This window comes from Danio aesculapii, chromosome 23 (assembly GCF_903798145.1).
Source record: "Danio aesculapii chromosome 23, fDanAes4.1, whole genome shotgun sequence".
NCBI classification, from domain to species: domain Eukaryota; kingdom Metazoa; phylum Chordata; class Actinopteri; order Cypriniformes; family Danionidae; genus Danio; species Danio aesculapii.
In genome coordinates, this window is record NC_079457.1 from 42,620,993 (window position 1) to 42,646,925 (window position 25,933).

General features: G+C 34.4%; 1 protein-coding gene across 2 annotated transcripts in view; it reads right to left on the bottom strand.

The window, feature by feature from the left end:
* The window catches only part of megf6a (multiple EGF-like-domains 6a), a 73,895-nt gene that overhangs the window by 11,836 nt on the left and 36,126 nt on the right, over positions 1–25,933 (bottom strand). Inside the window, exons 9-27 of one of the 2 annotated variants that reach the window (XM_056449187.1) lie at positions 25,715–25,882; positions 25,501–25,632; positions 24,107–24,235; positions 22,821–22,949; positions 20,937–21,071; positions 20,479–20,613; positions 16,880–17,005; positions 13,923–14,054; positions 13,577–13,705; positions 11,183–11,314; positions 10,974–11,102; positions 8,149–8,277; positions 7,753–7,881; positions 5,060–5,188; positions 4,816–4,944; positions 4,600–4,728; positions 2,317–2,445; positions 2,114–2,245; positions 512–640 (exon numbers count right to left, since the gene is read on the bottom strand). In XM_056449187.1, coding sequence (XP_056305162.1) covers positions 512–640; positions 2,114–2,245; positions 2,317–2,445; positions 4,600–4,728; positions 4,816–4,944; positions 5,060–5,188; positions 7,753–7,881; positions 8,149–8,277; positions 10,974–11,102; positions 11,183–11,314; positions 13,577–13,705; positions 13,923–14,054; positions 16,880–17,005; positions 20,479–20,613; positions 20,937–21,071; positions 22,821–22,949; positions 24,107–24,235; positions 25,501–25,632; positions 25,715–25,882 — 2,511 coding nt within the window. The remainder of the gene's footprint in view (positions 1–511; positions 641–2,113; positions 2,246–2,316; positions 2,446–4,599; positions 4,729–4,815; positions 4,945–5,059; positions 5,189–7,752; positions 7,882–8,148; positions 8,278–10,973; positions 11,103–11,182; positions 11,315–13,576; positions 13,706–13,922; positions 14,055–16,879; positions 17,006–20,478; positions 20,614–20,936; positions 21,072–22,820; positions 22,950–24,106; positions 24,236–25,500; positions 25,633–25,714; positions 25,883–25,933) is intronic. The other variant, XM_056449188.1, reaches the window with a different exon arrangement.

The window sequence follows — 25,933 nt, forward strand, 5'->3', positions numbered from 1 at the left end:
ATATTGCTCATATATAGGGTTAATAAGAGTTATTTAATCATTTTCCTATTTTTCCTATATAATCATTTTGCTGCCATACCATGGCTTCAGCAGGCACAATGATAATTAGCATAATAGATTGTGCATAATTAGCACAAGCTAATAAAACACATGATTTAAAATAAAATGTTGTAGCGGACGAAATGAAGATGGTTAAGGAGTCGTGGAAGAATGTGAAGAGAGGGTGGGTCAGGGCGGGGTGGGGTGCGTGTTCGTGTGAGGAAGAGGATCGGTAAAATGAGGTGCCGGATCAGATTTCAGAGGTGACAAATTAACTTGTTCAAGCACAAAATAAGCCCTGGGACCACAGTTTCAGCAAAAAAAAATCTTTAATGTTTAAAGAAAGTTAGCCATACATCTTGGATATCCCGAGGATTCGAAAATTAGAATGTTTGGGTGAGCTATCCATTTTAAAAACCTTGTACTGACATTGTTTTAGTACATGAATGAAAAGTGTATAAGTGTGACTCACTGATGTTGCAATTTGGTCCGATGAATCCCGGTGGGCAGCTGCAGGTGCCAGTGCTGCTTTTACATACACCGTTATTCAGACACTGGCATTCCTGCTCACAGTTGGGTCCATAACGACCCGCTTCACATTCTACAACAACAATAGACTATAGTTGATTTTTTTTAAAATATATTAAATGAATGTATCAATGAATGTAATTTGTATTCATGCTAAACTGACAGTTACATAGAAATTTTTTAATTTGACAGGTAAAATCAGCACACAAACACTCAACTGAATTTTTCTTCGCATTGTTTACATATCAATTCTCATATCTGATCTCAAACATCTTCCAATACTTTTATCAAGCAATACCGTATTAGATAAAAGCATTTAAAGTGTCCGTTTGATGTCAAATGATGCCACAACTGAATGAGAATTGCATAAAATACATGTATTTTTATATACAGTGCTCTCAGCATATATAGTTACACTCCTCACAAATCTATTTTTAAATTAATATATTTAATAGGAAGTTATACAATATTATATTTGTGCATATACATTAGATTAGCCAGTACTGAAGATAAATCTGGAGCTTGTCTAACAAAATAAATTATGAGAACAGTCCAAAAACTAGTACACCCAAATTTACATGTTATAGAAAAATATTAAATACAAATTTTTAAAAAGAGGAAAAATCAAGAGAAGCAAAAAAAAGGAAAATTTTGTTGAAATCTTGTTGGTTGTAATTTTTTTAGCTTGGATTTAATTGTATTATCTTTCTATTTTTAAATATACTTGGTGACTAAAATATTATTTTAATAAATATATCTGTTTAATAAATATGTTTTGTTTAAATGCACCAAAATAAATTGCCTATATTCACTGAGAAATGGAGAAAAATATTCATTTTCAAAATGGGGTGTATATTGAATTAGGCTGACTACTGTACATACAGTACAGTTTATCCCCATATGAAGAAGGAAATAAAGTAATACTGTATGCTAATATGTGTTTTTTTTATAAAGGCCCGACAACATTTCTTCACAAATAAAAAATATAGGCTTAAATACAGTATATTGTAATTTAGAGCCATGTTTTTTTTTTTTGACAAATATTTTCCATTTGTTGTGATTGAAAATTGTGGTTATTCCGCCAAATTTGAACTCTTCTGATGGTCAAACATTCATAAAAATGGATATAAACACATTTGAAAGCATGGCTCCTTATTTTATAATCAAATGCACAAGAAAAAAATCTGCTCTAAATAACAACATTTTTATTTTCCACTTAGAAGGAATATCATGAGTTGTTTACAGAATAAAATAAAAAAGTTTTACTCAGAAACATAATCATAAACTACAAAATATACAATAATATTTTAAAACTAGAAAAAATATATATTTATGTTACTCAAATGTAAAGGAGAACAAATAACTGCTAAAAATAAAACAGTTTCCCACTGATGGGTTGCGGCTGGAAGAGCATCTGCTGCATAGAACAAATGCTGGATAAGTTGGCGGTTCATTCCGCTGTGGCGACCCCAGATAAATAAAGGGACTAAGCCGAAAAGAAAATGAATGAATGAATGAAAATAAAACAAAACAAAATAATACACACCTGTCTTACACTTGCTGCCATAGTATCCGGGAGCACAGTAACAGACACCAGTGACGGGGTGGCACAGCTGGTTGAGCTCAGAGCACTGGCACACCTGATTACAGTTTACCCCAAACGTACCTGACTGGCACACTGCAGGGCACAACACAATCATTGTTTCACTGAACACATGAGTGCAATGAGATTAAGAGACGATCACTCACTTCGCTCACAGCCACTACCAGTCAATCCCGCTTGGCAACCACACTGTCCAGTCACATGATTACAGGAGGTGCCACGAGGACACTGGCATCGCTGAGTGCAACCCTTCCCATAGGAACCAGGTAAACAAACTGAAAGAGTTACCAATGCAGTTGATCACAATTTAAAAAAATTATTATTTTTTTTTCATTTGATTTTAATGTTTAATTGATTTGTTGTTTCAGTCATGTTTTATAAATGTCAAATATATAGTTGTAATCAACAGTAAAAATAATAATAGCTTAAAATAATATAATATAATATAATATAATATAATATAATATAATATAATATAATATAATATAATATAGGCGGCGTAGTGGACAGCGCTGTCGCCTCACAGCAAGAAGGTCGCTGGTTTGAGCCTCGGCTGAGTCAGTTGGCCTTTCTGTGTGGAGTTTGCAAGTTCTCCCCTTGTTGGCATGGGTTTCCTCTGTGTGCTCCGGTTTCCACCACAAGTCCAAAGTCGTGTAGGTGAATTGGGTAAGCTAAATTGTCCGTAGTGTATGTGATTGAGTGTGTATTGGTGTTTTTCCAGTGATGAGTTGCAGCTGGAAGGGCATCCGTTGTGTAAAGTATATACTTCATATGGTTCATTTCCACTGTGGCGACCCCAGATTAATAAAGGGGTTAAGCCGAAAAGTAAATGAATGAATAATATAATATAATATAATAATATAATATAATATAATATAATATAATATAATATAATATAATATAATATAATATAATATAATATAATATAATATAAAATAATATAATATAATATAATATAATATAATATAATATAATATAATATAATATAATATAATATAAAATAATATAATATAATATAATATAATATAATATAATATAATATACAATAAATATAATATAATATAATATAATATAATATAATATAATATAATATAATATAATATACAATAAATATAATATAATATAATATAATATAATATAATATAATATACAATAAATATAATATAATATAATATAATATAATATAATATAATATAATATAATATAAAATAATATAATATAATATAATATAATATAATATAATATAATATAATATAATATAATATAAAATAATATAATATAATATAATATAATATAATATAATATAATATAATATACAATAAATATAATATAATATAATATAATATAATATAATATAATATAATATAATATAATATAATATAATATAATATACAATAAATATAATATAATATAATATAATATAATATACAATAAATATAATATAATATAATATAATATAATATAATATAATATAATATAATATAATATAATATAATATAATATAATATAATATAATATAATATAAGAAAAGAGTTAATTTAGTGCTTGTCAGTTTGTTGTATTTGTACTTTTTATAAATATTAACTATACATTTTTTCTAATATAACAAAAATATTCAATTTAAGAATTATTGGCATTTTGTTATAATTTTTATTAATATGGAACATATAGTTTTAAATAAATGATAACAAAAATATATTCATGTATAATTCATTCATTCATTCATTCATTCATTTTCTTTTTTTCATTTTCATTCATTTTCTTTTTGGCTTAGTCCCTTTATTAATCCAGGGTCACCACAGCAGAATGAACCGCCAACTAATCCAGCACATATTTTACGAAGCGGATGCCCTTCCAGCTGCAACCTGTCACTGGGAAACATCCACACACATTCATTTACACACATACACTATGGACAGTTTAGCTTACCCTATTCACCTATAGCGCATGTCTTTGGACTTGTGAGGGAAACCGGAGCACCCGGAGGAAACCCACGTGAACACGGGGAGAACATGTGCAAACTCCACACAGAAACGCCAACTGACCCAGCCGAGGCTCGAACCAGCGACCTTTTTGCTGTGCGGCGAACGTGCTACCCACTGCGCCACTGCATAAGTTTATGTAACCAGTTTATGTATAATGATATGATATAATATTTATAATAAAATAAAAAGATAATAAAATGAAAAAAATTTAAATAACCTTTTTAAATTCATGTCTTTGTCATTTTATAAAATATTAAATATATAGTTACAATTATTTTTGTATATAAAAACAAATAATGCTATCTTAATTGAAATAAAATATTTTATTTTAAGTAAATGTTTGACTTCAAGTAACAAAATCTGTTTTAGTGGTAATTACTGCAATTTTACTGCCACCAGCAGGTGGCAATATAACAGTAAAAAAAAATCTAAATAAATAACTACTCTTTTCGCAGTGGGTTCCTCTCCAGCCAGCGGGACACAAGCAGGTGCCAGTGATGTGGTGGCATGAGGCGTTATGATCACACTGGCATCGCTCCTTACAGCCCATACCATAAAAACCTTGAGTGCACGCTGACCGAAACATAAAGAGTATCAATAAGCATGTATTATATTTGATATTTTTATATTGTCAGATAAGATAATTCCAATATCTTTTACCTGTGTCACAGTGCGTGCCCGTCCAGCCTGCTGGGCACAAACACCTGCCACTGTGACGGTTACAAATGCCGCCATTTACACACTCACACTTGTGCTGACAGTCCATGCCAAAGTGTCCCACTGCACATTCTGAACACAACAGAAAATACAGGAGATCTGTGACCTTTGCATCTGTCAAAAGGTTGTATTTTAAGAATGCCAGCAGCTGTTGGAGTTGCAACAGTGTGTTTAGTTTGTGTTTTACCTAATTCACAGGCCAGTCCTGTCCACCCACTGACACATGTGCAGTGGCCACTGATTCGGTCGCATGACCCTCCATTCTGGCACAGGCAATGCTGGTTGCAGCCCACACCATATAATCCAGCTGAGCACTCTGGAAACAATAAACAAACATTTCCTACCTATAATACATACAATAAGATGTATACATACATTTAGCTGAGTGTGATTCTATTAGGAGAGCTGCCAACTGGTTCGATTTAATTAAATGCAATTAACTACTTAACGGATTACTTATTCAAGTACTATACTGTATATATTTGTACATTATATTTATTACTTTTTAAAGTTTGCATATAACAACAGATTACACAGTTACAGAATAATAATCATGATGACACAGCAAACGTTTTACACCCTATTTTACACCCTATACATAGTTGTTAAACTTTTTATGTTTTAAAATGTTAGAAAAATCTCACAGGAGGGCTAATAATTTTGTCTTCAACTGCAAATATATTCATTACTAATTAAATTAGGATAATTAAAAGTATCCAATAAACTTTTGGTAATTATATAACACTATGCATAATCAAAATAACACTCTTAACATCAGTAAACAATTTAAATGAATGAAAATTTAAATGAATTTCATTGATAATGATAGTTCACAGGATTTACTAATGTTAAATCCTAAACTGGATAAACAGGAATTTAATGATGTACTATATTAGTGAACAAAAAATAAACAGGGGGGCTAATAATTCAGGGGGGGACTAATAATTCTTTCCCCAATTTCTGTTTAACGGAGAGATGATTTTTTCAACACATTTCTAAACACAATAGTTTTAATAACTCATTTCTACTAACTGATTTATTTTATCTTTGCCATGATGACAGTAAACAATATTTGACTGGATATTTATCAAGACACTTCTATATAGCTTAAAGTGACATTTAAAGGCTTCACTAGGTTAATTAGGTTAACTAGGCAGGTCAGGGTAATTAGGCAAGTTATTGTATAATGATGGTTTGTTCTGTAGACTATAAAAAAAATTAAATAGCATAAAGGGGCTAATAATTTTGACCTTAAAATTCTTTTAAAAAAAATTAAAACTACTTTTATTCTAGCCAAAATAAAAGAAATAAGACTTTCTCCAGAAGAAAAATATTATCAGACATACTGTGAAAATTTCCGTGCTCTGTTAAACATTATTTGGGAAATATTTAAAAAAGAAAAAAAAAATCAAACGGGGGCTAAAAATTCTGATTTCAACTGTATATGATATAATGATATATTATAAATCCCACTAGGTATAGATTAATAATCGACTTCATCTTAAGTGTATTTTTATTTATCTATTTTTTGTAAACCTGTGCTATTATTGTTCATATTACTGGATTTTGGATGACAATTTGTTTATGTATGTACACACAGTTGAAGTCAGAACTATTAGCCCTCCTTTGAATTCTTTTTTAAAATATTTCCCAAATGATGTTTAACAGAGCAAGGAAATGTCGTCAGTATGTCTGATAATATTTTTTAGACAATTTTTCTGGAGAAAGTCTTATTTGTTTTATTTCAGCTAGAATAAAAGCAGTTTTTTAATTTTTTAAAAACCATTTTTAGGTCAAAATTATTAGCTCCTTTAAGCAATTTTTTTTTTCGATAGTCTACAGAACAAACCATCATTATACAATAACTTGCCTAATTACCCTAACCTGCCTAGTTAACCTAATTAACCTAGTTAAGCCTTGAAATGTCACTTTAAGCTGTATAGAAGTGTCTTGAAAAATCAGAATCAGAATCAGAAAGAGAATCAGAAAGAGCTTTATTCCTTTTGAACTCTGCCCCTCACTGACTCTTTTGCCCCCCCAATACACCCCCCACACTCCTCTAACTTATACTCCTCACAATCACTGCACTATTTAACATTTGCACATTTAAAGTTTGCACATATTCATTGCACTGATTCATTTACTTGAACTGTACATACCCACTGCACATGGACATTTGTAATTTGTAATTATGTTTATCTATCTGCCACTCCTGATTATTAATAGCATCCTGTACATATATTCATTTATGCAAATCTCTGTTCATAGCTAATACAACCTGTATATAATGTTGATAGTACATCCATCTGTAAATATCACCATAGTTTTTCTATAACTGCACTTTATAACTTATCCTATATCCTGCACTTGCTGCTATTGCACTGCTGGTTAGACCTAAACTGCATTTCGTTGCCTTGTACTTGTACATGTGTAATGACAATAAAGTTGAATCTAATCTAATCTAAAATTGCCAGGTATGTTCACACATACAAGGAATTTGTTTTCGTCACAGAGCTTCTACACTGCAACAGCATTACAGAGACAGGACAAAAAACAGATAATAAATATATTTTTAAAAAATACAAGTTTTTGTCATCTAGATCAAATATCTAGTCAAATATTATTTACTGTCATTATGGCAAAGACAAAATAAATCAGTGATTAGAAATGAGTTATTAAAACTATTAGGTTTAGAAATGTGTTGAAATAAATTCTTCCCTCCGTGACAGAAATTGGGGGAAAAATAAACAGGGGGGCTAATAATTCATGGGGGTTAATAATCTGGCTTCAACTGTATATATATATATATAGAGAGAGAGTTCTGAGTTGCAGAAAATGTGTATAATGAATAAAGTGGTGATATTTTTTTTTTTACCTTACCTTGTTCACAGCTGCTGCCTGTCCATCCTGCTCCACACTCACATCGCCCATCAGCAGGGTCACAGGTGCCATTATTGTGGCATCTACAGGTTTGACTGCAGGCCGGCCCAAAGGTGCCAGCTTCACACACTACGACGAGACACATATAAACACAGTCAAATATATTAAACACAATATGCTTTCATTCTGAGGTTTCCACATGAAAGACTGAGCTGTAGCCTGCAGATACACATTAGGACGTTCCGTAACTTCACATGCAAACCACCACACACAAACTCAGAGCATCTGTTGTAGTGCTTTCCTTTCACCTTACACAACAGACACAGGGAATGCTTTGAACATGCTTCTTGTTACCGTTGACTGTCTTGGGATGTTGACCGCAGTAAAATGACTCACTGGCATTGCAAACTGGCCCGACCCAACCAGATGGACACTGGCAGCCTCCAGTCACGGGATGACAACGACCACCATTCAAGCACTGGCACTTCTGCTGGCACTCCAAGCCATGAAAACCCTCAGGGCACGCTGTTTAAGATGAACATATGCAGAGGAGATCAGATTTGCTCACAATTTCCTATATTTGAGGTCACTCTTTAGTTTCCTTACAGGAGTAAAAGAGCAGTTTTATAAACGTATTATATGAGTAACATATTCTGAAAAATATATCTGTAAATGAACAGTTTTGGGCGTCACGATGGCGCAAGGGGGTAGCACGATCGCCTCACAGCAAGAAGGTCGCTGGTTCGAGCCCTGGATGGGTCATTTATTTCATATAAATTTAGTTTATTAGGTAAGGACCTTATTTGTATAGCTCTTTAAAACAATATGAATGCTAACCAAAGTGTTTGACAGACATGCTAAGATCACAAACAATTGAAGTAAACAGTGTATAGGCCAATAATTAAAAAATAAAACATATAAATAATTTTTAAAAAGATCTGTACAGACCTAAAAAAATGTTTATAAGTACACTAAAGAGAAAAGGTAGATTGTCAATGCTTATGAATTGCATTATGGGACTTAGATTTTTCCTCCAACAACATTTGCACTTGAAAAAAACTGACTATCACTGTCATTTTTAATAGTTGGAAGTAATAAATTGTCTGGGTTGGTATTGTAAACTACATGGCAAATAGTTGGTAATAAACTGCCGGTATACTTTTTTTACAGCATTGATTCTTTACACATTATTTCTTATAGAATACATTGTTTCAGACTACTAAAATGTAAATAAAAGTCACTCTTAAACTGTAGAGTTTTCTTTTCAACATTAAAAGAAGACAAAGCAGAGATCAACGTGCCATGACGCAATTGATAACTGAAAATTAAGTGATGTCCTATTTGAGACTACAGCCAAAGATGTGATTCATTCATTCAAAGCAAGGGCTTTTTTAGTTCCTACTGATTTTTGACTGCTGTAAACTGCTGATGTATTATTTGTTTAAGCTAAAACAATTGCTGTTTTCTAAATTTAATCACTTTGTAATGTGTATCTTTTTTCTTTAAAAAAGGAAAAAGAAAAGTTATGTTATGGGACAACGCAATCTCACGCAATTCGTAACTTTTTGATTTAGTGGCTAATTCGTATGAATTCGTATGATCTAATTCATACAATTTAGTCAAATTAACCCATCGCCCAATGACAATTGCGTTTAGGGGTGGGGTTGGGGGCCTTGCCTCCTTTTTAAAATCGTACATTTTTGTATGACTGAATTCGTATGAATTAGCCACTGAACTAACAAAACGTAAAATACTTTCGCCAGCGGAGAAATTAAAATGGTCGTGCCCAACTGAGCCTGGTTTCTCTCAAGGTTTTTTTTCTTCACTTCCGCCTTTAGTGAAGTTTTTTTTCCCTCTCCGCTGTCGCCACTGGCTTCCATGGTTTGGGATCTGTAGAGGTGCGCATCGTTGGATTTGCTCTTCAGTGTTTGGACTCTCAGTAATGATTATTAAACCACACTGAACTGAGCTTAACTGAACTGAACTTAAACACTACAAACTGAACTACACTGTTCCTATTTACTGTGACCTTTTATGGGAAGCTGCTTTGACACAATCTACATTGTATAAGCGCTATACAAATAAAGGTGAATTGAATTGAATTGAATTGAACTTTCGTTTTCTCGTGAGATCAGGCTGGATGGGAAGAAATTGAGCTTTCTTTGTGTTTTCGTATATGTGTTCCTTTTGTTGTGGTCACAATTTCGACACACATGAGTTTGACGGTGTGTTTGTGGAGTCTATTTAAACCTGCTTGACAGTCATTCTGAGAGTTTTGAGAACTTGTTTGTGTTGTATTTCCTCAGTGACATCGTTGAACTTGACACTGAGTGGTGACTGTTAAACCAGACCTGTTAAATCAGACCAATGTATGGAGACGCATGTGGGGAGGAGAGTGCATTTTGGTTTAATATTTTCTCATGTTTTGTGTTTAGTAGATAGGTAAGTGGATGTTTAATTTGTTGAGATTTTGTTTGGGCGGCACGGTAGCTCAATGATTAGCACTGTCGCCTCACAGCAAGAGGTCACTGGTTCGAGTCCCGGCTGGGTCAGTTGGCATTTCTGTTTGCATGTTCTCCCTGTGTTGGCGTGGGTTTCTTTCGGGTGCTCTGGTTTCCCCCACAGTCCAAAGACATGTGGGTATAGGTGTACCATAGTGTATGAGTGTGTGTGTGAATGAGGGTTGCGGCTGGAAGGGCATCCACTGCGTAAAACTGCGTAAAACATGTGCCCAAATACCTCTGAAATTGAGACTAAGCCAAAGGATAATGAATGAAAGAATAAATGAATGAGATTTTGTTCGTTGTTTTACCCCATAGAACCCCCCCATCACCCCCCATAATCCCCCCCCAAATCTTCATATATGTTAAATATTTCTCAAAATGAAATGTCAAAATATGCCAAATGACCTTAATATGTCAAAAAACTTTGACTGGCCTGCATTGTGGAGCTGTTTTAGGTTTAGAGTTTGTAACAGTGTTTAACACAACAAGTAATGTTTGCTATTATTGTTGTTTTTGATTCATTTGTAAAACACTATTCTGCCAGTATTGTCAACCCACAATTAAAGTCGCTTTTAATTTTTGCACAATGAAGTTATTCAGAAAGTATAAAGTGTTTAAATTGCTCTCTAATTTTGTTCTCCACTATACAGTACACTCAAACAGTTTAAATGTACTAGTTTTAGAGAGAGGTAGCACATAACCAACTACTTCTCCTACGTTTTTCACAGTACGTTCCAGTCCAGCCATCCAAACAAGTGCAGGCACCGCTCACATGCTCACACGCTGCGCCATTCTCACACTGGCATCTGTGCTGGCAGCTCTGGCCGAAGAAACCCTCGGGACACTCTGGAAAGCAGAAGGAAAGCATGAGGGAAAAAAAGCTAGATTTGTGCTCCCTGACAGAAACATTAATGCTTTGCTCGTACTTTGATCACAGCGTGGTCCCATGTAGCCAGCTTCACAATGACACTGGCCAATCACAGGGTCACAGCTGCCCACGCTGCTCCTGCAGTCACACTGGTTGGCACAGTTCGGCCCCCATCGTCCAGCCACACAAGCTGCCACAGAAAACACATGCCCCATTACACCAAATAATTAATTCCCAGTCCGCTACTGTGAGATGCTCACAATATGGAGAGTCCTGGAGTTTGAGTGAAGTAAACGGAGCTGATTTATTAAAGCAGACAAGTTTATTTTAGCTTTTCCTGGCACTCATTGTCTGCAACAAACTGCACATAGTGGATCCACTGAGGGCAAGGAACGTTTATGTGGAGAAACCTTATGCAGGTGATTGTAATGTCTTGGCTAAAGTGTACGATGAGATAAATGCTTGAACATTTCACTTTTTCCAATAAATGATCTCCGTTTTGTCTTGTTTTTCCATTAAAAATCTAATCAGCATGGCAGCTACTGGCATGAAGACACGGTCCAGATGACCTTCTGAAGATCAAACAAAGCGTCATTTAAGTAACTTTGAATTTAGCATGGTTGCTGGTACAAGATGGGCTGGTGGTTTGATTATTTCTAGAGATACTGTAATAAGATATTTGGATTTTCATGCACAGCCAAAGCTAATAATGCAAAACTAATAGTTAACGGTCTAAAACAGGGGTGTCAAACTCAGATCCTGGATGGTCGCAGCCCTGCACAGTTTAGTTTCAACCCTGCTTCAACACACTTACCTGCAGGCTTCAAACAAGCCTGAAGCACTCAATTTGTTTGATCAGGTGTGTTTAATTAGGGTTGGAACTAAACTGTGCAGAGCTGCGGCCCTCCAGGAACTCAGTTTATCACCTGTGGTCTAAAATATCTTGAAAGCAGCAGTTCTGTTGGCAAAAAGGGCTTGTCAATACCAGATGTTAGATGAAAAAAGGCAGAATAGTAGACGTGATAGAAAGGCAACAGTAAATCAAATCACCACTTTTTACAAGCAAGATGATTTTACACAGCGCTGTTACCTAGCTGGGGACTATTTTCAGGTAATGCGTAATACCACTGCACAGTTGCATGATTATTGAGCCAGAATAAAAATATAGTTCCTAGCCATTACGACTTTAAAAATACTTAGAAAAGTTTTATTTTCTGTTGGTCTTAGTACACAATGTAACTATAGAAGTGTTAAGCTATAAATAGGAAATTTTTCTATGATTTTCTTTTTCCATTGGCCTAATCCGATTCAATGATCTATGCAAGGGGTCACCAACCTTTTTGAAACTGAGAGCTACTTTTTGGGTACCGATTGATGTGAAGGGCTACCAGTTTGATACACACTCAAATAACAAATTTGCTCAATTTACTTTTAACTATGTTATTATTAATAATTAAGGATATTCATCTATGTGAAGAGACTGACCATGTTAATGATTTCTCACAATAGTTGTCAACAATGATTTAACAAGGTAGGACACTGATAAATATCAATATGCAACACTTTATTTCTATAAATCTCTGCACTTCCACAATAGTTTCACTAGTCACTAACAATTTTAACAAATCATAAACTCCATTGTACCATGTTTGTACAGATTATCAATTGTGTAACATAAATCAACTTTCAGATTTTACTGAAATTATCACTATTTTTAACATAGCTAACACTCTTCTAACCATTGTAGTTGCTCCAAGTTCCATTGAAGAGAGTGGAGATTACATCCGTTCTCGTCTTTAGGCACAGTTTTGCCTTTCTAACTGGAAATGCCTTGTTTTTCTTCATCAAGAAATGTGTAGCTCTAAATGATGCTTTTTAGGTTTTTTTATCGGTCTTGTAAAAAAAGACTGCTGTTTGCGCAAACCTACTTTTAATTCGCAAGTTTTTTTTTTACTTGTAGTGCGCTGCAAGTTTGATATAAAAAGAATAGCAACAAAAAATATTAGATACCGCTTACTGGTAAGTAGCACTATAGTGAGATATATTTAGAACAGGCCCACAGATCATGTGATCCATGTTGGTGACCCATGATCTAAGAAAATAATTGAATGGATTAAAAATAGTAAAACTCCACTATTTAACTCCAGGGACCAAAAAGAAGTAGAGTGTTTCTTTAGGTCAGATTAAGGTAACACTTTATTTTGATGGTCAATTTGAGTATCAGTAGACTGTCTGCTTAAAATCTGTTGGTACAGCCATCAACAGACATTTAACTGACTATAAGAAACTTTGCAAGTACATGTCAACTTACACTAACCCTAACCCCAACCCCAACCTAACAGTCTACTTATATTCTAATGAGAATTACTTGGCATGTAGATGCAATGTAACTTCAATTCAACAAACGGACCACCAAAACAAAGTGTGATCCAGATTTTTAGTGAGACCTTACCTTTTGCGCAGTTGGGCCCCATCCAGCCGTCTTTACAAACACAGAGGCCTGTCACATGGTGGCATTTCCCACCGTTTTGACAGGAGCAGCGCAACAGGCAGCTCAGGCCAAAGTGCCCATCTGGACAGACTAAGAGACACAGAGCAGAATTTGCCTCTGTGTCAGTTATATCAACAGATAAGTTAAAAAGCAAGCAAAACTGACATCTGAACAACAGAAATATGCAACAGATGTTTCCTCTTACAGTGTGTGACACAAAACCACAAACTCAGGACAGATGTCTGGTACTGAACAGAGGATCAATGATGAAGTAAGATAACGCATAATGAAAGATTAAGTTTTATACCGTTCTGACAGAGATTTCCCATGAATCCCGGTGAACAAACACAGGTGCCGTTTTGTCTATCACATACTCCACCATTGTCACAGGAAGGACACAATTCTGCACAGCCCAGACCCCAACGGCCCTCTTCACACTCTGAGTGGTAAAAAAGGATAGAGTAAGTTGATTCTTAAAACAATAGTCTACACAAAAAAATGTGTTATTTACTGTTGGAAACCAAACAACACTGCAGGTAAAAACACTGAAAACATAAGCCTTCAGAAGGTGTGAATAAATTATGTTTAAAATGTTTGTTTTTTTTGGTGACCTATCTTTATGTTGAATACCATCTTTTTCCAATTAAAAAATAAATAATGCTTTGGCAAATCATAATTATTATTTTAAAAGAATGAATACACAGAAAGCTGACAGGAAAATTTCTGCTGACAAAAATAACCCAGCAGGCACAGGACATCAACATGACGTCAGATTGACATTGTACCCCAATGTCATGGGACATTGCATTTTCCTTGAAAAATGTAATGAAAATTGAGTTGATGTCAGAACCCAATGTCAGGTCGACGTCAAAGTCCAACATCGGACAGACGTTGCATTTTGGTTACCTTCCAACGAAACCTAAAAACAACAAAATATCAACGTCTTATGATGTTACAGCTTGACGTTGTGTGGACATTACCACTATGACGTCTATGAGATGTTGGATTTTGGTTGCCATACCTGACCAATAAATGTTAGTATTTGACATCATTGGTTCAAGATGTTGGCTCGAGGTTGGATTTTGGTCACTTTCCAACATAACCTAAAACCAACCAAATATCAATGTCATTTCAAAATAACATTGTCCTTAGACACTGAAGACCTAAATCTAACCTAATTTTAACGTCTTTAATTTTTAACGTGTCCGCTGGGAAATTTCTACTGACAAGAAAAGTTCAATGTTTTGTCATAAATGATTTCTAGTTATTAATAATGACGATTAACCAAAATATGACAATAACTGTGAAATGTGTCACATCAATGAAACTTTGTACCTGATTTTTTATTATGGCTGATCATCTCAGAAAACTGCTATGTACATAAAAAAGATTAAAAAACAATAGTGACAGTGTGTCAGATTCAACTATTCTTATACAGCAATTATTAATTAATATCTTATAGTTCATTCTTCATTCTAACAATTTACTTCAGAGTAAGTCAGAATGTTTACTGTAGATTTTTTTCCTCATAATTACCAATTCATTCATAACTATAAATTTTACCCAAATTTAATTTACTAAAATATGACAAAAATAAGCTTGCATACTTCAATAGGGTTTCTGCAGGTTTCACAGAGTTAAATTTAAGACTTTTAAAGACATTATCAAGACCATTATGAATGAAATTTTAGACCCAAAAAGGCTAAAGGCTAAGGAATTTTTCAAATGGCCCAGATGGAAAAGATTTTTATTTGCTCTATCTATCTATCTATCTATCTATCTATCTATCTATCTATCTATCTATCTATCTATCTATCTATCTATCTATCTATCTATCTATCTATCTATCTATCTATCTATCTATCTATCTATCTATCTATCTATCCATCCATCCATCCATCCATCCATCCATCCATCCATCCATCCATCCATCCATCCATCCATCCATCCATCCATCCATCCATCCATCCATCCATCCATCCATCCATCCATCCATATATATATATATATATATATATATATATATATATATATATATATATATATATATATATATATATATATATATATATATATATATATATATATATATATTCTTATCAAAAAAAAATAAAATATTGTGTAAAAACATAAAAACAAGCAAGCTCTACTTGTATACTTTTTTTTACAAGATAAACTTTCTGTAAAATAAAAAAGAACAAATGTTTTCAAAGTTTTAAAAACTATAATAAACTAAATCTATACACAACATAGATCTGCACATCTGTCCAGGTCAGTGTCCTCAGCAGTAAATACATGAAGAACTTTAAAACAAATGTTACTGTAAGGAAAATAATTAAACCATTATGATAAATAGAGTTAAAATAACCTTTTTTTAAATAAAAAGTTTAAAGTTTTAATAAGATGATTGTTGGTGATTGTGTGGGTTTTGTCCAGATTTGGTGGCAATACATGAGCAAAGGAAAATTAAGACCTGTTAAAAAGATTTAAGACTTACAACACACTATTCAGTCATTTTAAGACTTTTTAAGGCCTAAAATTTGGAATTTGAGATTTAAGACTTTTTAAGACCCTTCAGAAATTCTGTTCAAGTTTTATTAAAAGTGTAAAATTATACAGCATCAAGCCAGCTGTGCCAAGAAGTGCAGGGAATATGTAACCTTATATTGCCAAATAATCACAATAAGAAGTAAAAACTGAACTTGAAAGTTCTATATATCTATTTCTAATATCTGGTTCTATATCATTCATTTTTTTCAGGAACATCAACATGGAAGTCCTGACAGGCTCACAGCACACCTCACATTTAAACACACACACACACACACGCACGCACGCACGCACGCACGCACGCACGCACGCACGCACGCACACACACACACACACAAACTCAGGTGGAAGCCTCTGACTCTTCGTTAACAGTTTATAGTCGTATCTGGCTTGTTAACTAGCTCAGTGGCTTCACTCCTTGTATCCCATTATGTACTAGTGAATTTGATAGAGATCTCCTCTAATGGATTGGCCCGTGAGGAGGGATTTTATTACCGATATTACCCTGGTTATGTCTGTGATCTTTGGCTCAGCAAAATGTGGCTAATAATAGGCCTCCAAAACACACCAATTTATCCTCCCTAAACTACCTCTTCCACTCCTAAAGCAAACAGATTGAAAAGTCGTTAAATGCAAAACAATTTTCGCCTCTCATAAATGTGTGTAAATGGTGATTGTAGGTTTATATATATATATAGTATATTTATTTCTTACCTTTTTCACAGTGTTGTCCTGTCTGCCCTGCGGGACAGTGGCACTTCCCAGTCACTGAGTCACATGGAGCTCCCTTACAGTCACAAAACTGTGAGCATCCAACTCCAAACTGTCCCATGGGGCACTCTGTGAAAGACAGCGTGTACATTTTTCAATGAACAGTATACTGTTTATTTGAGGGTATGTTTAGAAAATGTATTTTATAAGGGACAAATATTGCACATAATGATAATGCTTCATACTGTACTTATCTTTCCAGAGAATATTAGAAAATGAAAAACTAAATAATTAATATTAACATATTCTTAAAAATATTACTTCATTTTATAATTTTATCTATCTAAGTTCCCTTAAAACAAAAAAATTGTGAAAACCACTAGTACTAGAAAAATAGGGTCACGCTTTATTTTGATAGTCCGTTTGTTGAATTTAAGTTACCTTGCATCTACATGTCAACTAATTCTTATTAGATTATAAGTAGACTGTTGGGTTGGTTTAGGGTTGGGGTTAGGGTTAGTGTAAGTTGACATGTACTTGCAAAGTTTCCTATAGTCAGTTAAATGTCTGTTTAAAAGGAGCAGTATCAACAGATATTAAGCAGACAGTCTACTAATACTCAAATGGACCATCAAAAAAAGTGTTACCAAAAAAGTACAAATTTATTATAATATATTAATAATATATAATATTATATATTAATGATAAATTATATTATTATATATCTTGATCTTCAACTTTTTTTGTTAACAATTTCTGTCAGAAGCTTGCCACTCCGGTCTTGTTCATTCTGTTCATTCAGTCCAGACACTAGTCCCGTCTTGTCTTTTATGTTGTGCTCAGCTCAAGTTTTCTCGGGTCGAGCACTCATTTTCTGTCATTGTGTGTCTTTTTGTATGAGCGCCGTCTGTGCCGCGCTTGGGCTGAGCTTGATGCGGATGCGTGAGGTCTGGGCGTGTTTGCGACACATGCTTTCATCCTGGTGCTTGTGTTCGTTCTGTCTGCAGCGTGGTGTTTCATTCCCAGCGTCTCAGTCTAGTTGGTTTCGGTTGGCGCTGGGATGAAACATGCACGTTACATGTGTGAGTGCACAGTGAGTTTTCATTTTTCATGTACTCGTGTCTTGTGTTCAGTCTTCTGTTGGTGGTATGTTTAGCACGTGGTACATGTTGACATGCGGCGCGTTCTTTAGTGTCTCATGTGAACAAGCGGTTAATGAGTTTTCTCATTGGCTGCGAGTTGTAGTCTCGTTTCATGTGAGCACATGGCTTGTGTTGTTTGTTTATCATGTGCTCTCCTGTCTATTGTCTAGTCCCACCCTCCTGGTTAACCCATTATTAGATTATCCATTATTAGTATAACCTGTTTGTGTGTTAATTGTTTCTGCTTATATTCTCCTCATGTCTGCTGTCCTGTGCCAGTTTGTCATCATTTCTCTCCTTGTCCTGTCTTGTGTTCCAGCCCTGATCCCTGCCAGCCTGCCCAGTCAGGTTTGTTTGTTTGTTTATTTATTTATTTTGTTAATGCTTTCCCCCTCATGGTAGTTTATTTTATTGTTTATTTTACTTTATTTTTAATAAAAACCTATCATTTATTTCTGCGCTTGAGTCCTTGCACTGTTCTGCACCCACCGAACGTGAAAATTTTACTCTACAGTTAAACCAAGTAAATTACTCCATACAATTCACATATTTTTTCACTATAAACTAAAACTAAATGTTTTCATATTTATACACCTACTCTGGATCACAGTTTCATGAAGTAAATAACCCCAAAAAATGTTTAATCATTTAGTTTGTCATCAATAGAAGTCAAGTAGTGTCAAACAACAACAAAAAAATTGTAATTTTGTAATTGCTTAAATATTACCACACCTTACATTGTTCTCATATAGAATTACAGAGCATCTTAAATTATTTAATGAAGCATCTTTCACAAGTTTCTTGGCATCAAAAAGGTTTTTTTTAAATTCTGGCTAGACACTTTAGTGTTTATCCAGAATAATGAATGAACAGGTCAAGTAACCACAGAGGCTACAAGCGAAACAAAAAACCAAGCCAAAGCGACCGTTTTCACAGTCTGTTGTTCCTAACTAATGGCAGACGTAGCACTCTGATGACTTCCAGGTTGTGAAATCTGACTGCCAGCTCAGTGTTTCTGTCAGAATATTCAAGATATTTCCATACCCCCTCCAAGAGGACTGGACACAGGCATGAAGACTCCTGCTGGAGCTCTGAACATCATGGCAGCAGGACAGTTTTATTTCATACTCATAAAAGAGCCTATATACATATCAATTCAAGTAGCTGACTGTCATCTGGCTGCGGAGATCATAAATAAAAGTGTGCAGGTTGCAGCAGGGCAACCTTTGGTTTTGAACTCCTTGTCACCTTCTTCTAGGCTTTTGAAGGAAATACAGCATGAATTGTCAGTATTTTGAGATGACAAGTTGATTTTGAAGAAAAGAGTGAATGTTTAATGACCTTTACCACATGTTCTAGCTAGTCCTAAAAAAAAAAGAAAATCATTTTGATCACAAATATGCAGACTGAAGAGTAGGTTTCATCATTTTGTGTGTAAAAGATGTCTAGTATACATCCAAAAATAGACCAGTCATTAAACAGATTACACAGACTTTTTGTGCGGTCATTCATGTCTGTTTTATTGACTAGTCTAATTTTGGACTATTGTTAGACATCTATTAGACATCCAAAATTCAGCCTTGTTTTATATGAGAGTAGTCTATGTTTGGATGTCTATTACATGCCTTTTAAGCACAAAAATGCTTAATGGCATGTGTCATCCACACATTTGCAGTTTAATAATGAACTTTTGGTCTAAGAGATTAATTTTTAACGGTCCTAAAAAAATTCTATTGGTTTTCTATTAAGCTATCCAGTCTAGCCAATAAAAACAGATGCATGTTCTTCCTCCATTGTGCAATTTGTAAGACTTAATGTAAGTGATCTTAGTTGGTCTCCATCTGATTTGATGTCATTCTCCACTATTGTTTTTCAATGACGAATGACGATATCGACAGATGAATATGCTATATACATGATTGGATGGCAGATGCAAGTACATGTATGCTATCAGAATGCTTTTCACATATTACTGAGGCCTTAAAAAGTTGTGAAAATTGTGTAATTCATGTGCTCTTATGCTGGTTATGCGCATTAACCCTTTAACTGAAATATCTGCATCTAACATTGTGTGTACTGTGTTCACATTTAAAAAAAAAACACAACAAGAAAAGTCCTGTTATTCAAGCAATCCCCCTATTTAAATCAGTTTTGTAACATGCTGATCTTCGATATTTATTCTAGATCTTTCATTTGAGCAAAATACTAGATCAAATCACTGTTAAGGGAGCACATTTAACCTGCAAGCCAGGAGGTAAAGGTATTTCCATCATGTACTCCAGTGTTTGGCAGAAACGTTTTGGCCTGGCTTCCTTGTGTTATTCATACTGTCAAACGCTAGTCAGCATTACTTACACAATGACTCTCAGAGATGGCCAAAAATCTCATTTATGGAAGCTCTTCTAGTGCCGTTCAGTGCTAATGTCGCTGCATTCCAGCTAATTCATCGCCAAAACTCACCTCGGTCACAGTGCTCCCCGTGCATACCGGCTGGGCACTGACGCTGGCATTGCCCACTCATGTGATGGCAAGAGACTCCCGCTGGACACTGGCATTTTAATCTACATCCTGGACCATAGTATCCACTATCACACTCTGAAAAGCAATGATAATACAAATTATACAACATGATACAAATGATTGTGCATATATTTACTTCTTACACTGTAAAAAATGCTGTTTTATACAATTCCTTCATGTCCTCCAACTTTATTTTTTTACCAAAAAAAATAAACGTTTTGTTTCAACTCATTTTAAACAAGTAGTTTGAACAAGCAGCAAAAGTCATTTCTGAGTGTACATATATACAGTACAATGATACATACTTACTTTCCACGTACAGTATATACTTCTTACATATTTACTGTAATTCATTCGCACATGCTGTCAAACAAGTGATTAGTGCTTCTTGCACTGACCGCGGTTGCAGGTTTTCCCCTGATAGCCAGGTTTGCACACACACGTTCCATGACGCCGATGGCACTCAAGAGTGTTTTGTTGCACACACAGACACTCGGATGAGCAGCCAGATCCATACGACCACTTGGGGCAAGCTGGAAAAGACATTGTGTTGGACATTCTGTTACAATCAGGAGAAACATCAGATGTTAAAAAGATAAAATTATTAACCCAAATAGGAAACGTTCCTGGATCAACATCTTTGTTAGTTCTGGGACAACAATCTATTGAACGCATGAATAAATGAATGAGGTTTTAAGTTGAAAGTTGAAAAACCTGAGAATTTAAATGAACCCAGGAAAGTTTTAGAATACTCATAAACTTGTATTGTTTTTTATAATTCATTCACTCATAAATTCTTCAAATAAATAAATCAATCAATCTTCACTTTCAAACAATACAGTTCTCTTCTAATTGTAAACAAAGGCACCCCACAATAAAATTGTAAATAGGAACAATATTAGGTTTATAATAATTATTATTATTATTATTATTATTATTATTATTATTATTATTATTATTATTATTATTATTATTATTATTATTATTATTACAGTTCAGTTATTTTATTTCTAATATTGGAATCACATTCAAATGACAAACTTAGAAGTTTTAAATGAACTGTTGTCTGGGTTAGTCATATAAACTTAAGTAAAAAAAGGGCATCAGTACTTTTTCGTTCATACAATATTTCTTTTGCAATACAGAGCATCCGGAAAGTATTCATAGCGCTTCACTTTTTCCACATTTTTATGTTACAGTTTTATTCCAAAATGGATTAAATTCATTTATTTCCATACAAATTCTACACACAATACCCCATAATGACAAGGTAAAAAAAGATTTTTTGAAACTTGCAAATTTATTAAAAATAAAAAACTTAAAGAAAAATCCAGGCACCTCTCATCACCAGGCTAATACCATCCTTACAGTGAAGCATGGTGGTGGCAGCATCATGCTGTGGGGATGTTTTTCAGCAGCAGGAACTGGAAGACTAGTCAGGATAGAGGGAAAGATTAATGTAGCAATGTACCGAGACATCCTGAATGAAAACGTGCTTCAGAGTGTTCTGGACCTGGGGCGACGGTTCATCTTCCAGCAGGACAATGACCCAAAGCACACCGCCAAAAATATCAACGGAGTGGCTTCACAACAACTCGGTGAATGTCCTTGAGTGGCCCAGACAGAGCCCAGACCTAAATAATATTGAACATCTCTGGAGAGATCTGAAAATGGCTGTACACCGTCACTTTCCATCCAACCTGTTAGAGCTTGAGAGGAACTGCAAAGAGGAATGGGCAAAAATTCCCAAAGACTGGTGTGCCAAGCTTGTGGGATCATATTCAAAAAGACTTGAGGCTGTAATTGCTGCAGAAGTAAAGTAAAGTAAAGTAAAGTAACAATTAAAATAAAAAAAATTCACATGGGGTATTGTGTGTAGAAATTTGAGGAAATAAATGAATTTAATCCATTTTGGAATAAGGCTGTAACATAAAAAAATGTGTAAAAAGTGAAGCGCTATGAACACTTTCTGGATGCACTGTTGCTACTAAAGATGAAAAACAAAAGGTCAGAATACATGAAAAATATATGTATTAAATAAGTGGAAATAAAATACTTAAAAACAAAAAACAAAAAGCATTTTCATGTTTAGTCTCAGATCTTTAAACCCCACAATAACTTTCACTCTGATCTCTGGTTTGGAACAGGGTTAAAGCTTCGACTGCTTCACTGAAATATTGTTTCAGGTCCAGAGAATGATGTCAGACCAGGAACTTGCCCTACTTGGGTAAACACACAATATGCGAGCATCTTCTGGGGTCACTAAAATACTACTGACTTACGGAGGTGACAGAACCTGCCGTAGAGTCCTGGATCACACAGACAAGCTCCATATGTGCGATGACAGCGGCCGTTGTTAGCACAATTACATTTCTTGTTACACTGCTTTCCATACATTCCCTTCGGGCAGCCTAAAGGACAAAGAGTACACAAAACTTTCAGCTTTAATGTGAATTAGATTGAAGATTGAAATGCCCCTATTATACTATTTTAAAAGTTATTCAGTTTGTTTTGGTGGACTCTTATAACAGGTTTACATGAATCTACTGTATAATTATAATACATTTACATTTAGTCATTTAGCCGACGCTTTTATCCAAAGCAACTTACAAATGAGGACAAGGAAGCAATTTACACAACTATAAGAGCAACAGTGAATAAGTGCTATAGACAAGTTTCAGGTGTGTAAAGTCTAAGCAGCAAAGCATTAGTAAAGTTTTTTTTTTTTTTTTTTTGAGAGAGAGTACAGTTAGTGGTATAGCCAGAGAGGCAGTTAAGATTAGGAAGGAAAGTGGAGACTAAACAGTTGCGTTTTTAGTCGTTACTTGAAGACAGCAAGTGACTGTGCTGTTCTGATGTGGTTCGGGAGTTCATTCCACCAACTGGGCAGATTGAATGCGAGAGTTCGGGAATAGCTTTGATTTTCTCATAATATGAATCGTAGTATGAGCTCTTTTTTCTCAGTCTCTGAAATGGTTCATTCAAGGATCCAGTCTCTCTAAACTCTTTCTGAAAGTCTACTTTGCTGTGATTGGTCAAATGGACCAGTAAGTTGTGATTGGTCTACGACTTACAGCATGTCTTAAACCAAATTTCCAAAAACTTAAAGACAGAATGGTTTCAGTTTTACCTTATCGATTTTCCTTTAATGAGTGCACACAAACAGAAACTTCTCAACATGTTGACAACACAGACCAAACTCACTAAGGTCTCAGCAACACTGTTTGAGAGTTCCAAACCAAAACTTGAAATGTTATAAAAACCTATGTACTGTGGGTTTACTTTAAAGTAAAGCTCAAATTACTGATGACTCATTTCACACAGTTCAGAGATGGTTCTTTCTTTAAAAAACTAAAACTTAATTTATCGTGTACTTTGATCTTTGAAACATTGCAGAACATTTACATTCATAAAACAGCTACATTACACACTGCGTGAAACATAACATCTGAAGAAAAAAACATATCAGGGGCACTTTAGCATCAGCTATTTCATATTAACATAGCAACAGTGATTGGAACATCAGATTTGGCACAGATAGGAGTTCATTTTATTTGCAGTCACTCACCGTCCTGGCACAGGTCTCCACTGACTCCAGGTGGGCAGCGGCACTTCCCAGTAATTGGGTCACAGGTTCCACCATTTCTGCACTTGCATGTGAAGGAACAGTTTTTGCCAAATGTTCCCTCTGGACAAGCTAAAATGGATAAAAGTAAGTTTTATTTCTAAGTAATGAGAATTATTTTCCAACACCATCTTTTCTTTTAAATTTAACAATTCTATTAAGAAAGGAAACATTGAACTGATCAAAAATGACAGTATCAAAGCAAATCTATAATGTTTTGCATCTAAAACTAAGAAGTATTTGTCATGTCATCAAATTCAGTACAATGTTATTTATTTTTTTACAGCAAAAATGATTTAAATAGATCAAAATTTACATTATATTGTTATTTCAATTTCAGCAAAATGCTGTTCTTTCAACTGTAAAAAAAGGAATAATGATTTATTTAAAGATATGAGGCAGTACAACTATTTCCAAAACTATTATATCATAAAACTATTATTATTATTATAATACATGTTTGTCAAACCCCAAATCATCATATTACATTGATTTCAGAAGGATCATATGACATTATAGACCGAGCTATATAAAGCTAAATTCAGTTAAATTACATTAAAACAGAAAACAGTTTAAATTGCAGTAATATTTCCAGTATTATATTCTTACTCTATTCTTAATCAAATAAATACAGTCTGACCAACCAGGCCTAGGAATGGTGGTGTATATTTGCAATATTAAAGCTTTTACTGTATTATTGATCTAAAAAATACACAACAGCCCGACCAGCCCCAGATCTTTCAATGCTGGTGTAATGTTAAAGTCAAAATTATTAGCCCCCCTTAGATTATTTTTCTTTCTTGAATATTTCCCAAATTATGTTTAACATAGCAAGGAATTTTTCACACTATGTCTGACAATATGTTTTCTTCTGGAGAAAGTCTTATTTGTTTTATTTCGGCTAGGATAAAAGCAGTTTTCAATAAAAAAAAATATATATATTTTTTTAATTAATTAAAATTATTAGCCCCTTTAAGCTACTCTTTTTTTTCGATAGTCTACAGAACAAACCATCATTATAAAATGACATGCCTAATTATCCTATCCTGCCGAATTAATCTAATTAACCTAGTTAAGCCTTTAAATGTCCCTTTAAGCTGTATAGAAGTGTCTTGAAAAATATCTTGTAAAATATTATTTACTGTCATCATGGCAAAGATAAAATAAATCAGTTATTAGAAATGAGTTATTAAAACTATATGTTTAGAAATGTGTTGAAAAAAATCTTCTCTCCGTAAACAGAAATTGGGGGAAAGAATAAACAGGAGGGCTAATAATTCAGGGGGGCTAATAATTCTGACTTCAACTGTATATTTCAAACTAAATATCGAACACACTTTGGTTACAGAGGATCGCTGTCCACCCGTCTGGACAGTCGCACGCATCTCCTTCAGCGTTACACTGTCCTCCATTTAAGCAATCATCACACGTCAGGCTGCAGTCGTGGCCAAACGTCCCGTTCAAACACACTGTGACAGACAAGCCAAAAGTAAGGTTAACAAAAGTTACAAGAACTAATTAGAAATGGGAATATTTAACATAACAACAAACCAAACTTCTCAGTGAGGGTACTCTCTGCCCGCAGCTCTCCGTAGCTGTCCTCCTCATAGTCGTGATATCGCTCCAGGGGTTGTGGGTAATCCTGAAGGAGAGCGAGATGAAGGAGAGGACGCTCAACCACCACTGGACCGGGCAATTCCTCAACCGATCGCTGGAGAGCTGGAGAAAACACAGCGAGAGAAATGAATATATTTACATGATTTAATGTAA